General features: G+C 39.7%; 1 protein-coding gene across 1 annotated transcript in view; it reads left to right on the top strand.

Annotated features, from left to right (window-relative positions):
* Positions 1-15,258, top strand: part of slc12a2 (solute carrier family 12 member 2) — a 73,942-nt gene that overhangs the window by 36,684 nt on the left and 22,000 nt on the right. The window contains exons 5-17 of the mRNA XM_044332864.1: positions 1,875-2,014; positions 2,782-2,892; positions 3,079-3,187; positions 3,322-3,446; positions 4,332-4,416; positions 4,502-4,662; positions 4,763-4,870; positions 5,008-5,131; positions 5,693-5,794; positions 9,413-9,568; positions 10,839-10,938; positions 11,759-11,870; positions 13,991-14,131. Of these exons, the coding sequence (XP_044188799.1) occupies positions 1,875-2,014; positions 2,782-2,892; positions 3,079-3,187; positions 3,322-3,446; positions 4,332-4,416; positions 4,502-4,662; positions 4,763-4,870; positions 5,008-5,131; positions 5,693-5,794; positions 9,413-9,568; positions 10,839-10,938; positions 11,759-11,870; positions 13,991-14,131 (1,574 nt within the window). The remainder of the gene's footprint in view (positions 1-1,874; positions 2,015-2,781; positions 2,893-3,078; positions 3,188-3,321; positions 3,447-4,331; positions 4,417-4,501; positions 4,663-4,762; positions 4,871-5,007; positions 5,132-5,692; positions 5,795-9,412; positions 9,569-10,838; positions 10,939-11,758; positions 11,871-13,990; positions 14,132-15,258) is intronic.

The following is a 15,258-nucleotide window of genomic DNA, read 5'->3' as shown; positions in this document are numbered from 1 at the left end:
GATATGTAGCACATCAAGCTAGTGAAGCTCTGTAAATGGCGTTTCTATGCATGCACAGTGACTAGTTGCTATATTATCGCTATTTTTACTCTTTGGAGCTGTTTCTAAATAAGTTGCAGTAACCAATGTCTTCAGCGGTGAAGGAACAAGTCATCCACTGCAGTGTACGAGTAGACAACAACGGAGGTCTACAGTGCAGAGGAATAAGATGTATCAGGCTTTGGATACACAGACAATACTTGTTAGTAGAGCAGTTCATCGTTGGTTTGGATTCAAACATGAAATTTGCTGACAAGAAGAAAAATACAGAAAGTCGCCAGCTAAATCCTTTTAAATGTTTTGCTCTAGTTAGCCCATGAGCCCACAATATGACATTTTACATTTGCATTTTTAATATGAATAATAGGAGAAGCTGAACTCTGCAGAATACCATGCTGCACACATCTGGACTCATGAGCCTGAAGCTTGTAGACCTTTTTAATGTTGGGTATATCATTCACATACTCAGCTCAGATTGGGCAGTTGTGATCTTGTTATACTGGCGCATGGCAAAGTGATTCATTTCCTGAGTGTTTTTCTTATTCAAGTCCTGTTCAGCTCATTAAAGTTGTAGCATAGAGAATTGGGAATCTGTGAACATGATAGTCCGTTTTAGTTTGAAGTTCTTTTCAAGTAGGTGAATGGAGCAAAGAACAACAGCGTGCTTCTGTTTCCAGAGGGAATCAACATGAGCATCACGAGTTGTCTCCATATTGCTACTCCTGCTCCAGAACATTTGCATGAAGTTGAACCTGTTTAGCTTCCCCAAGTCACACTGCTGTGTGACTTTTTAGTCTCTGACATTTTCGGTCGCTATGATGTTATATCAAGATTCTATTCTCAATGAACAGCAGTCTGTAGCACCTCTAGTGTTTGAGTGTGTATTTGTGAATGGGAAATGATGAGGACTGCAGCTGCTGTGCGGCTAGGGCTATGCAGCAGATGACTGCATCTATATGTATAAAGATTAAAGGGGTGGTTTGGATTTTTTTTCTGACAGCTGTTTTCAGCAGTGATAGATGATACACCCAACTGGATATTATTTCTGGATAATTGCATAGATAATATCCAGTTGGTGATTAGAGATTTCTAACCACCTGGTGACTGGTCAAAACCAAAATGAGTTCCAGTCGTGCACGGGGCCATAAAAGTAAAACAATTGATTCTACAACACAGAGTGCCACAGACAGAATCCATGCAAAAACACACACTCATTGTGCTGCTGAAGTGACCAGTCAGGCCTCCTGGTAACTCTAAGCTGCTTTGTTTGTAGGCAAGAGTATTACTACAGACTAAAGCCCTGTGTTGGTAGTAAGTACTTGCTGTTTTAAACAGCTGATTAGCAGTGTGATATGTGATCCTGGAACTAAAATAAGCTTGATGTGGAGTGTGGGCTGCTCTGGAGACCTCTCCCTACTATTGGATTTGTGTGGCCATGGTGTCCTGCAACATGACGCACTCTTAAGAGGAGGATGCATAATTGACCAGCGTGCTAATTGTGCTAATGGAAGCCTCTGATGGCCCTGCTTGTATAAGTCTGAGGGTATTTTAGTAGATGAATCAGGCTCTATCTCTGGTCATGACACTGAGGACAGCTCACAGGACCTTTAGCTCTCCTCTGGGAGGAACTGACAGCTGTAGGAAACCGGCTGTTGACAGTGATTCTCCAATGCAGTACTTTCAGATGCAGACGTTGCGCCATCCTCCGACTATGCATGAACAAACTCAGTAAAAGAATGATGCTATATATATGTAAATACACAGTCAGTTGAATTCAAACTTGTTCCACATTTTCACTAACAACTAACATCTTGTCCATTTCCATCTCTTTCCAGGTGGAGCGTATTACTTGATTTCGAGAAGTCTCGGCCCAGAGTTTGGAGGCTCTATTGGTCTGATCTTTGCCTTCGCCAATGCAGTGGCTGTAGCCATGTATGTGGTGGGCTTTGCTGAAACTGTTGCGGAACTTCTTAGGGTAAGTCTCTCAATGCTTAATGGTGCTTTCAAACAGCTAGTACTTATTGCTGTGTCTTCTTCTGGTCCAATTCCACCACTTCAGCTCAGATTATGCACCATCCTTACTAAACCCCCTGCTGGACCAACAGAGAGAATGGTTAGAAAATGGCGCCATTAATATAGCAAGTTTAGCCAAGGTAATTGATATGAAGAGGTATAATATTAGTCTGGGTGTGTACCAGTAAAATTAGGAACTCCATTGTTTTCTTCTGTTTGTTTTTTTGTGGTTGCTATGGTGACACACAAAGCTGCAATAGTGAGCTGATAAACTCAATTGGCAGCAGCAAATAGCAATAAACTGTGCGCATATGCAAAAACACCAGTTGATGTGTTTACAATGGAAACAGTAGAGGAGGTGATAACTGCTCACTATCTTGGAGCACCTCTAGAGTAAACCTTTCAGATTTCCAAGCTTCCAGTTTATCAAGAGTAAGCTGAAAGGAACAGTTTTTATCTTATGCAGGTTTTTTGTTGACATCCTATGGTTACTCCGTCACTATGTTGGCAAATGTAATGTGGTTGCTCTGTGAAGGCCTTCAAACGTTTCAAACAAATGTTCCTGTTTTATGCAACGTAATGACCTAAATACTCTTTTTTTGTTTAATGTTTTAATTGTAGTTTGATTTGTAAGCTGCCCATCATGGAACTAAATAAGTAACTTGTAGTCTTAAGGCATTGGCAGTTTGTTGTTGTTCCTTTTGAACAGCTCCTTGTCTTGTCTGTCAGGGTGTCGATGCCGTCATGACGGATGACATCAACGATATCCGAATCATCGGCACCATCACAGTAATCCTCCTCCTGGGCATCTCTGTGGCAGGAATGGAATGGGAGGCCAAGGTATGAACTGGGTCCCATCTCTTATACCGAATCTGCATTGAACCTACATGTGCATAAGTCTAAGCCCTGATGAAAATTCTGACGACAGACTTTGAGACAAAACTTTCAGGTTCAGTGACACGCTGTGATTGATTCATACATCAGATCAGTGGTGACTCATCCATCGGTTAATTTGCTTCTCTTTAGGCCCAGATCTTCTTACTTATTGTACTCATCACAGCCATCATTAACTACTTCATCGGAACCTTCATTCCTGTCAAGGCGAAGGAATCTGTGGGCTTCTTTGGCTATGACGGTACGACCACACTCAAGTGAAACTTCTCTTAATGCAAAATGAACATGTGCGCCATCTCACAACCCTCAGAGCTGATATTCGCATTGTTTGTGCTACATGTTTTGTCAGCTGTCTTGTTTGTGTTCTCCTGTCAGGTTCTATCATGTGGGAGAACATGGGTCCGGACTTCAGAGGGGAAACCTTCTTCTCTGTCTTTGCCATCTTTTTCCCTGCAGCCACTGGTATTCTGGCAGGAGCCAACATTTCAGGAGACCTCGCTGTAAGTCACCACTTCAAAACACGTCTTTTTAAGCTAGCCAACTAGCCATCAGGCTAATTTAGCAAGTCCTATTGATTCTACTAAAGGTCTTCACTGAACTAAAAAGGGAGATCTGGGCCGGTATTTATCAAACACAGAATCTTTCCTAAGTCATCCTGGGACTAAAACACTCAACTGAGCTACCTCCTACACTGTTTTTCAATTTAAAAAAAGTAGATCATATAATTAAACTTTGTGCCTTCTCTTGGTCATCCAGTGACATTGATTTACACTGCTTGTGTTTGTGCTGCACCTTGCATATATTGTGCTCTATAGCACACATTGTGTTGATGTTGCAGTCAGGGCTGAGGGTGAACCAATAACTGGTTGTGTCAGAATCATCAGTGTTTCAAAGCTGCATTTCCCTTGTCGCTGTGAGGTTGCCAGGACCTCAATTAATGTGCAAAAATGTAACATTTCAGCTGAAATGGTATCTCTTAATAAGCTCATAGTCATCAGTAGTCATCAAAGTGGCTTTCTCCTGCCAGCTTCTAACAGGTCTGGAGCTCTCGTCAATATTGTCTGAGATAGGAGTCAATTCCTAAGTTAAGGAAAATTGATAAAGTGCTCCTAATCTTAAAAGTAAAACCAAGAATTCGCCACTCTGACAATTTTTTTGGTGAGTTGGCAGTGATTAAAACTGATTTGAGGAACTTTTGCATGGTGCTGGGATTGTTTTACTGTTTGACTTCTCCGTCACTGATTACTGAGAGCTAATGACCTTCAGTGTGGCAGTTAGATGATTGATGACATCATTTAAAAGCCCTTCATTGATAAGGATTCAAATGTTTGTGCAGTTATAGATTGCCTGTTCTCTTAAGTCTGTGTTGTGATTGTGTGTTGCAGGACCCACAGCTGGCTATTCCCAGAGGAACACTTCTGGCCATATTGATCACAGGAATAGTCTACCTGGGAGTTGCTGTCTCTACAGGTGCAGTGATGCCCTCTATATATGATATTCTTTACCTTCTATCACACTTATGAACTTAGTTTTAATAATCCTTTCATCACACCAGGCTCCTGCATCGTAAGAGACGCCAGTGGAAATGTGAACGACACAGTCAGTTCTCAATTCATGACGAACTGCACTGATGCTGCCTGCAAATTTGGCTATGACTTCTCTTACTGCAAGAGTGAAAAAGATGCCTGCCGCTACGGACTCCAAAATGACTTCCAAGTACGAAGCAGACAAACATTTCAGAGGGAGAGGTGAAAACAGTGATGGTTGGTAGGTGCAAAAGTCAAATAATTCAATTTGCATTTCACCTTCTGTTCAGGTCATGAGTGTGGTTTCTGGTTTTGGACCCATCATCACCGCTGGAATCTTCTCTGCCACTCTGTCCTCAGCTCTGGCCTCTTTGGTCAGTGCACCCAAAGTGTTCCAGGTAAGACTCAACCTAAACTGCATTAATGTGTCTAAGGAATTACACTAATAACCAGTCAGTCAATTTAGAATGAGATTTGCATTGTAATTCATTTGTAGTTTTTGATTCTGAAGACACAATATTTTCTGTTTCCACAGGCTTTATGTAAGGACAACATCTACCCTGGCCTGGGCATGTTCGCCAAAGGCTACGGCAAGAACAATGAGCCCCTCCGAGGATACATCCTGACCTTTGTTATCGCTCTGGCCTTCATCCTCATCGGTATGGCTGCACACGTTGCTAATCTGCACAATAAGGCAATTATTATTGTATGAGATTGTACGTAGATGCTGCAGTGTTCATTACACTCCACAATATGAAAAAATTGGTTGAATCCAACAGCATAATGACTTTGCACTTCCAGTGAATTGATAGAGTAACCTAGAGTCTTATAGTCAGCCAACAGCAGGTCAGCTGAACATGAAAAAATGTAAAAAACAATATGAACTTTCTTATGATTAGTACCAAATGACATAGTACTTGTCACAAACTTAGTTTATGGACTGTAAAATAAAGTGGGATTGATTTTTTTCTGTTTGTAAAGACCTAAGTTTGACAGTAAGAGACAGAACAGGCGATAGAATCTTCAGATTCAAAATAGGTCTTTATCTGACCATGAATCTGCCTATTACTGAATATTTGTGTAAAACTTTAAAATTAGGCCTGATGGAACTGTTACAGGAAATGTTTCCCCAGTTTTTTGGCTGGACTGGAGGACATGAAATTGCAGATGGAAGTTTTGTCCCATTCTGAGTTGACTGTTTTGATGCTTTCCTCTTACAGCTGAGCTGAACATAATTGCCCCCATCATCTCCAACTTTTTCTTGGCATCCTATGCCTTGATCAACTTCTCTGTGTTCCATGCCTCACTGGCTAACTCACCAGGTAAGATCAAGACTCTGAGAAACTTATCACAGTAGAGATCCTTTGTCAAATTGTAAAAACGAGCAGCTCAGCAGAGTCACGAGTCATATGGTGTTAAACAATGACTGTGATGGGAAATAATAGGATTTCAAAAGGAATTACTTGAAGCACTTAGACACGTCCTGAGCTGTAGAGTGCCTCAAAGAGCTTAGAGCCAGTGTTTTACAGCTCACAGCACAGGTCATATCAGACTGCCCATGGAAAAGCTAAGTGACCCTCTGAGGTAGAATTAATGTGTATTCTCTTGGTGTACGGCTGAAACAGTCTGATGATCACTTGCGTGAGTTGCCATTTTTAAACAGGGACATTCGATATGGTTGTAAATGTGCCAGTGTAAGCCAAATGGCTAATTTTCCATTTGTTGTTGATGTTCCATGGTTGGATGTAGAATTAGCAGTAAAATAACAATAAACCAGACGACACAGAACAATCAGAACAAGGTAAAACATAAAAGTAGATAAACAAAGGGTTTAGAGCTGGACAAGCAAAATGCCATCCTCCTCTTTGAAGAAGAGGATGTGATCTTAGTACGGTCCTCAGCTGCTAGCATTAGTCAGATATTTGTAATACGTTTGCTAAGACAGTGTTTCCCATACATTCTCAACTGTCCTCTTTCTTACTTCCCTCAGTCACTCAAACACTATACTGTTGCATTGAAATATGTGTCTACAGTGTGTCACTGTTACTGAAACACTGCCACATCAGATGAGTCATTTAGCAAGCTAGTTAGCTCAGCTGCTAACCAGATAATTAGCTTTTTGAAGAGACAGACTTGCTAATAGTTTGTGATATCTGTGAACAGACCAATATCTTCTCCTGTTTTAGACACTCTGGCACCTCAAAGGTCTGCACAGTGAAGATAGTTTGCTATTTATCCAAGTTGAACTCAAATCTAAAGATCTGTGTGGATTTTCTCAGGGAGCCGGTCTGCTGATTGGCCATTTCATTAAACAACAACATGCTTTTTAAAATGTTTTTTCTGCTTTAAATGCTGGTGTGCCACTTTTGGGTAGTATAAGCCAGAGAGTTATGGTAATATTTTATAAATAGCCTTTGGACATAACAATTTTAGGTTTAATAAAGTTTAAAGTTTAATTAAACTTTTTTTTTAAATGGACATACCCGAAGCCTACCTGTGATTAAACTTGCTACAGTAAGAAATTACAAACTCCATTTACATTGAAAGATCTAAACAAAAGCACACATAAAATGAACTGCAAAGTACAATGTCTGGCTAAAACGTTCTTAAAAAAATCTAAGTTTTTGAAAAGCACAGTTTTATAAATTCTTGGGGATTCCCTTTAATATTACAATAAGGCTTGTAAGGTGTCAAACAGCTTGAGAAGAAATCATGGAAGAGTTGGCAGAGTAGTAGATTTCCAATGTATATATTTCATAGTTGCCAATAAATCCAGAGAAGAAGGTTTCTTACTTGTATGTATTTTCTGATATGACCTATTACTGTAAATGTAACTGTTTGATGCAGTATAATGTCATATTCTTTGAAGAAGAGGACGCGATCTTCAGCTGCTAGCATTAGTCAGTCATTTACAATAAGTTTACTAAGTCAGTGTTTCTGATACACTGGCAACTGTCCTCTTTCTTAGCTCCCGCCCTCCTGTCACTCAAACGCTATACCGTTGCATTGAAATATGTTTCTACAGTGTGTCACTGTTACTGAAACACTGCCGCATCAGATGAGTCATTTTATATGATTCACTAGGTAATGATTATGAGTGACAGTTATGTTAAATTGGAACAAAAAGCCTCTGGCACTTTGAAACCCATTTAAATGTAGAGTACATCATTTCATTGTTGTTGTTGTTTTGTTTTTTTTGCCCTGCTGTTTAATGACAGATGCATCAGAACAGTTTGCCAGGAGCTGTCACTGGGTAATGTTAGTGGGACAATACACTAGCTAGTATTGTCAATGTACATCAAGGAGAGAGACTGATCTCTGCTCATGTTTCTACACAGAAATATCTGAATATGTCAATAACTTTTTCAGAAGATGATGTTAAACAGCTTTCAAGAAATACTACTCTAAATGTTTGCTAATTATTTGTTGGTAAAGGGGGTAGCTCCATGCTTAATTCTGGTGAAGCATCATTAGTTACCTCCAGTGTTACAGGCAGTTTTGGTTTTATTTGTCAAAGGTTAGACGTATCTGTCTCTGCCTCCACAGCAATACCATGGAATTTAGTTTGAGACACACATAATTGAAAAATGACATTCCTTCCCAGAGATAGTGTCCCTGTTACTCTGGATAATCCACAGACCTCATTCAGACTCTTTCCAACTACCAATTCATCCCTGTTAGAACTAGGATTAGCTTGCGATAACTGGTTCCATTTTGGGTCTGCTTCCCCCTGGTTCCCCCGAGTCTTGACAGCAGTGAATCTATTCAATCTTTCATCTCTCTTGTTACTCTTTTTCTTAGCAAAGATAAATTTCAGTAAACTTAGCAGGCTTCTCCTTTTCAGCTGATGTCGGCCGACTCTTAATTCCATTCAAATAACTTGAGGAAAGGGCAAATGAAACTCGGCTTTTCAGATCTGTAGATAATCCAGAGTGATGGAAACATTGTTGAGATGTTGCTGTTGCTGTTTTTAATCTGTTTTTTCAGCACTGTAAGCTGCACAAACTGAATTCCATCTGAAGATCTTATGAAACCTGGTCAAATAAAACTACAGCTATCTGCATTGATAATTACTACTTGAGGGAAGAGGGATCTCTTTTTGTAATTTTGGTTGAACAGACCCTTTAAACTGTAGCGTTAAGCTCTGTACGGATTGTATATTGGGTTTTTTATATTGAGTTCTCTGCTTTCTTCCCCTTCAATACCAAATCTCTAGCAGAACTCCAGGTACATATTCTCTATCTGCTTCTAATTCCTCCAAGCAGGTCATATAATTACATGGACTTAAATGGTACATGACTCAATTAGAGGGGAGCAGTAATCCAAACATTGACTAATGGATTTTACTGCCTCTGGAACCACAAACTATAAACCCCATTTGGTGTTCTAGCCTCTTCAGGGCCAGTCTCTCTCTGCTCTCAGCGGCATATAAAATGGGGCTGAGAGAAATGGCACCGTCCATGTACCCTTTATGTCCTGTGGTTTGTTTTAGACTCTGTCATTGTGTAACCACACACAGTCCAACTGTATCCCATCACTAAAATCCCACTAGTCTAGTTTCTGTGGTACCCAGTAAATAAATCTGGTCCCTAATAGCTGGTATAACATTCTGGTCTTCAGTCTAACAGGCTGCTAACTCTCATTCTTTAACACAAGCACATATCCAACTTGAACTTTAACTTTATTAATGCTCTTTAACAGCAACATTTACTATTTTAAAACCATGTTAATGATGAGAATGAATGGAAAAATGTTTCAATTTGAAGCAGGTTATATGACACATCTGACTTCTACTCAACATGAAGTGCTTTTCCTCAGTTTAACAAAATAATGAATCTTAATCAAAATATCCATACAGTATGTGACTAGCGCTGTCAGTTCATTGTAGTTTTGCTGTCTTTTTGCTGCATTGTTGTGACTTGCTTTCATCGGCACCCCAGGGTGGCGTCCCAGCTTCAAATACTACAACATGTGGGTTTCTCTCGCTGGAGCTGTGTTGTGCTGTGTGGTGATGTTCGTCATCAACTGGTGGGCTGCTCTCTTCACTAACGTCATTGTCCTGGGTCTCTATATCTATGTCAGCTACAAGAAGCCAGGTGAGTTACACAAACACAGCTCGTTTAACTTTGTATGTTAAGTAATTAGAATATTTCTGACATCAAGGCCTTCAGTGGTAGTATGAAAACAGACACTGTGGAGGTGAACGGGCTGAAAGTAACACACAGACTGCACCCATTTTCAAAAAGGTATACCTTTGGTATAATTTGAGAGATGATAGAATCACAAAGCAGCTTAAATACGACAGTATATGATAGTTGAGCAAAATTAATCATGATTCTCCCCACTTCAAATCTCATTTTAGTCATTTTGCTTTATTTATTTTAAATTTGCTAATTTCAAGAAATATAATAATAATAAAAAAGTGAAATCTTTTATTTTAATTCTTTCAGTATTTAAAAAGATCTAAGCTGAATGAAAGCACTAGCCAAGATCAACCAAAGGTGAAAGCACGCTAACAAATCCAAAGCTGTCTTATTTACACATTATTGTCTTGATTGTGTAACTTGTGTTAAAAAATAAATTACAAAAGTTAAATGCTGTAGATAAAGCACGATATTAACATGAAACACTGAAGGGTTGCTATTAAAATGGTGATAATGAGCTAAATCTTCCTTTTATATTAGTCAATCTGCAGTTTAGAGTCACTGCACCCAGCAGTGTTTGAAGAAATGGCTTCAACACTTAACTGCTCATGATACAACAACTAAATTAGATGGTTCTGATTCTGTTGTAGCAGTAGCATTTACTACCTGCTTCCAGTCTAGTGCTAAGCTAAGCTAGGTCCAGGGTGTACATGACCTTACCTATGACAAAATGATGCTAAGTCTTTAGCCTATAGCTGTATGCTAAGCTAGGCTAAATATGTCCTGGAACTATCGCTGCACTGGATGCACGGAGATGAAATGTGTATTGATGTCCTCATCTGTCTAAATAGTGATAATACAAAAAAAACTGTAAACAAATGAGGAAAATGTAAATTCATTTAGAAAATGTAAATTCAAATATAAGTTTCTACATGATACTGGACTGTCAAGTTGTTCCAGTTGAGTCCTGACGAATGCATGACCCCCCCCCCCCCCCCAACACACATCCCGCACCTCTTCAAACACAGAGCTGACCTTGCAGCTCTGAACACACACCTGTGTGCACACTCAGTTTGACATGCAGCTACACACACATACGAGGCCTTCTCACTGCCTGTAACACCACATGGGTCAGCCGGCCTTTGGCCCCAGCAGGGCGACCCGTAAACACACTTCCTAACTCCACTGTGTGTTTCTGCCTGCATGCGTTCCTCCCCTCCAGATGTGAACTGGGGCTCATCAACCCAGGCTCTGACCTACCACCAGGCTCTGACCCACACTCTCCACCTCAGCGGAGTGGAAGACCATATCAAGAACTTCAGGTACCAAACACTACTTACTATAAACAAGCCTGCCATTACAGCTGAACCAGACCCTATCTTAATGAAAAAAATCAGATTGAAAGCGTAGATGATAATATTTTACCTTGTATATTATCCATAGACTAATGTTTTGACACATGAACAAGTGCTGTAATCACACTACTTACCTCAACTGCAAATTTACATACATACATGTATTATACATGTGCACTCATGTATATATATGTATATATATATATATATATATATATATATATATAGATTATCAAGTTAAAATAATAGGACTGACAGCTGACACACTGCAGTTGCTGTCCAACACAGTTCATAGTGTAAAATACAAACTTCAATAACTCATTTTGTCAGTTTTTTAGCTTGCTTGAGCGTATTAATTAAGCAAGAAGCCGGCGTTACTACTGTATTGACCATGTTCTATGTTTTTATTAGTTAATACTTGCCCATGGAGCATTGGCGTGTTAGTGATAATGTGCTTGGACTGTTCCCATGGCAGCAAACCAAGCAGGAGATTAAGAGACATCTGATGGTGTCTTCAAAATGACTGGTGTGTTCTTCTGAGCTCCTCCATTAAATCCCATGGTGCTTAACATATTTGCTTTGATGTGCGCTACTCTGCTTCTGTTTTTTTTTTTTTTTTTTTTTTTTGTCCCATGCTAAGAAGGATAGAGGCCACTGTGAAGGTTAGAGAGAAAGTGGCTGCAGATTTCAAAGCTGATAATGCTGTCAGTGTGACTGCAGAAACATGGAAACTACTGTTCATACAGTGCTGACGTGTTGTTGTTCTTGCTTTTGAATGTCTGTATAGACCTCAGTGTATGGTGATGACTGGTTACCCCAACTCTCGTCCCGCTCTACTGGACCTGGTCTCCAGCTTCACTAAGAACGTAGGCCTGATGATCTGCGGTCATGTTCGCACGGTGAGCAGACACTCTGGTGGTGGTGTTGTCTTTTTGTGGTTATTAAAATGTGTTCTGAAAACCCACTAATGGTCCTAAATGACTTCCAATTCAGACAAATATGATATTATTGATGAAAGCACCTGATTAAATACTGCAAATGGTTTTGAAAAGAATCTCTCAGAGAGACTATATGATGTCAACATTTTGACTCCATGTCACACAGTCAACAGCAAATAAAGGACAGGTTCACAATTTTTCAAAGTTTTTCTTAAAACAACAGTCATGTGTCCATATGCCCTTTTTTCTCTTTACCCTCCTGATACACTAGCCATCATACAGGTATTTGAAGTGCTTTAGTAACTGGTGTTGTGGCCACAAAGGCTGATGTCACAGACTAGCAACCAGACTGAAAGAGAGGCTCAGCTGCACTGTGTGGGCCCCTGGATGGGGTTACACCAGCTATTTGCAAATCCATTACTTAGTGAGTCTGTAAAGTCCTCACTAAGCTCTCAGCAACTACTAGTTGGTGTCAAACTACTGGTTAATTAAATGGAGTTGCACCACCAAAACACAAGGACTGTCTTACCTGCTACAGATCTGAGTGATGTGTACAACATTTGTACATTCTAAATAACAGACATTACTGGCTCATGAAGTCTATTTTTATTGCCATAATATTAAGTTAATTAAGTAAATTTAAGCCATGTTGTGTTTTTTTTTTGTTTGTTTTTTTTTGCTGGGTTAGGGTTAGGGTTATGGGTTAGGGTTATGGGTTAGGGTTATGGGTTAGGGTTAGGGGTTAGGGTTATGGGTTAGGGTTATGGGTTAGGGTTAGGGGTTAGGGTTATGGGTTAGGGTTATGGGTTAGGGTTATGGGTTAGGGTTAGGGTTAGGGTTTCACTGTACTTAATATATTTTCATTTACAGTCTAGTCATATTGAAATTGGTTTGGTTTAATTCTGTCATGAAACAACCAACACATAAGACATTTTTCCACATATCCCAGCTAGTTTCGTTTTAAACCTTTGAGGATGTTGGTTGATTGAGGTTATCATTGTTGTCACCAGTTGTTATAGTTGTGACACTGAATGGAGCCTGTACAGTATCATTTGAGGTTACTAACTTATTGAATTTCAGTCTGATTGTCACCTAAAAATAACTTTGTCCATGTTCTGTTTCTTACTCTACCTCTTTTAACTCAAATCAGGCCATACATTCATCAAGCTAGTTACAATGCAGCACTTTGTACAGGCTGAGCCATACTGGAGGTTGATATTTAAAAATGTAAAAATGAAATCAGCTGATATTCACTTTTAATTCAAACACATAACATTGATAAGATTTTTTTACATTGTAATTAGGGTTAGTAAGTTTAAACTTCCAACCAGCTACTGATCAGTATTTTGTTGTCTTGCTTGAAGTAATTAATTGTTTATTCATTTAAAGCTCTTTTTTTCCTTTCAAACATCACACTTGTGTGATTTCTTCCCCGTCTTTGCACAGTCTAACTGTGTTTGAGTCAGCTGACAGCTCAGTAGAGAGCAGAGCAGTGAGGCTCAGTGGTGATACGATTGATGTGTTTGTTCCACTCCCTTATACACCATGTAAAACGCCTTTTTACAAATCCCTTGCCAGGCATAACTGCTTTACAATGGAAAGGCCATTTTCATTGGATGAATGCAGGGCTCTGTGAAGTCCAGCAGCTCTCTGGCTCGGTGGAGCACACCGCCCTCCACAAGTAGTCTCTGATCCGCCCTCCTGCCTGCTTCCATTGCTTCCATTAGGACTGAGAGAGAGCTCAGCACAAGTTAAATGGTGCAAACATTCCCTTCTAATGGCATTACAGTTTCCTGGCTGAAGAGAAGTGTTGTGAGCTCTTTTCTTCAGAAACAAACAAACTCCCTGATGAGGAGATTCAGAGCAGGGTTTGTTCCACAGGCTAAACTCACTCTGTGATTATTTCTGATTAAATTAGACATCCTGTGATTTTTGACCTTGGGAACCTACACAAGAATTTGCCTTTGGGGTCATTCTCGGAAATTGTTCTGAATATCCAACTCTGATAAATAAAAGGCTGGTGGATTTGATGGTATTTGGTGTGTGTGTGTGTGTGTGTGTGTGTGTGTGTCTCTCCACAGGGCTACAGAAGGCCAAACTTCAAAGATCTGGCAACAGACCAGTCCCGATACCAGCGCTGGCTGCTGAAGAATGAGACCAAAGCCTTCTACACGCCGGTGTTTGCCGAGGACATGAGGCAGGGCTCCCAGTACCTGCTCCAGGTAGGAGCACCTTCACTGCTACAGTGCTGCTAGAAATGAGATCTCAAATGGATTTTTAGCCCCTGTGGCTGTGGAGGATATCACTGAGTAAACGGCAAACAAGTGCACTGAGATAAGTCTGACGTCTAAGTGCAAAGATAAATTCCCAGAAGCTTCTCATTGACTCATGAAACAAGTGCCAGCAAGTACCAACACCCAGTGTTGTTGGCTCAGTGCACTCTGTAAGTGTTTGTTGCTGTTAATAAGCACATGCTCCTAATGGTACATTTCTCACAGTTGTTCAAAACCGGTGCCAACGAGAAACGTTTGAAATCAGTTTATTGAATTTAAGGGGCCTTAATTTGTCTCATATGATCTCAATACATGTAAAATCTAATTATCATTATTTGTTCAACCCACTATCTCCATTAGCCTGCATATGATCAGGCAAAAAAAAACAACAGAGGAGAGATTCCCTGCTGCTCCAAGCTCATTGGTTTTATAGTTTCTTGTTTTGTTTAAGTTTCTTTTAAAAAAAAAAAAAAAAAAAAAAAAGATTAAGGATCATGTCACCCAGTGCAACAGTGTGACTCATGTGTTTTTAATAGTTTTTGGACAATAATGGAGATCTACGGCACAAAGGAATAAGATAGATAAGCTTTGGATACACAGGTAACACTTGTTAAGAGGATACATTCACATGAAATTTGTTGACAAGAAGAAAATATAGAATATCAGAGTTATTCTTTAGTCCTAAATATGGTGTTAACATCTGAAAGTAAGTTGTAGAACATTTCAACTTTGTTTGATGTCCTGGTATGCTGTTTTTCAGATGAGAAATGAAGTTTACAGACTATATCCTGTTTCTTCTATTTTCTCATGTTTTTAAATTTATACTTTAAGTTCAATTGGCACTAGAAGTAATGAGGTAGTGCTCACAGGGCTGAGTCATACTCATACATGCTACCAAAGTTTCCATCTCAAGTGTTAATGCTGAAAGTGATAAACAGTGTGAGAGTGAATGAATTGACTCTAGTGAGAATATTCCCTCAGAGTACTCGCAATGAATGTCTCCATTTGTCTCCATTTCTGCTCTAGAACGACAGTGTCAGTGATTGTTTGGAAGTAGCTAGCCTTTAAGAGATGAC

The sequence above is a fragment of the Thunnus albacares genome, chromosome 18 (genome assembly GCF_914725855.1).
Source record: "Thunnus albacares chromosome 18, fThuAlb1.1, whole genome shotgun sequence".
NCBI classification, from domain to species: Eukaryota; Metazoa; Chordata; class Actinopteri; order Scombriformes; family Scombridae; genus Thunnus; species Thunnus albacares.
This window is presented reverse-complemented; position numbering and strand designations above follow the sequence as displayed.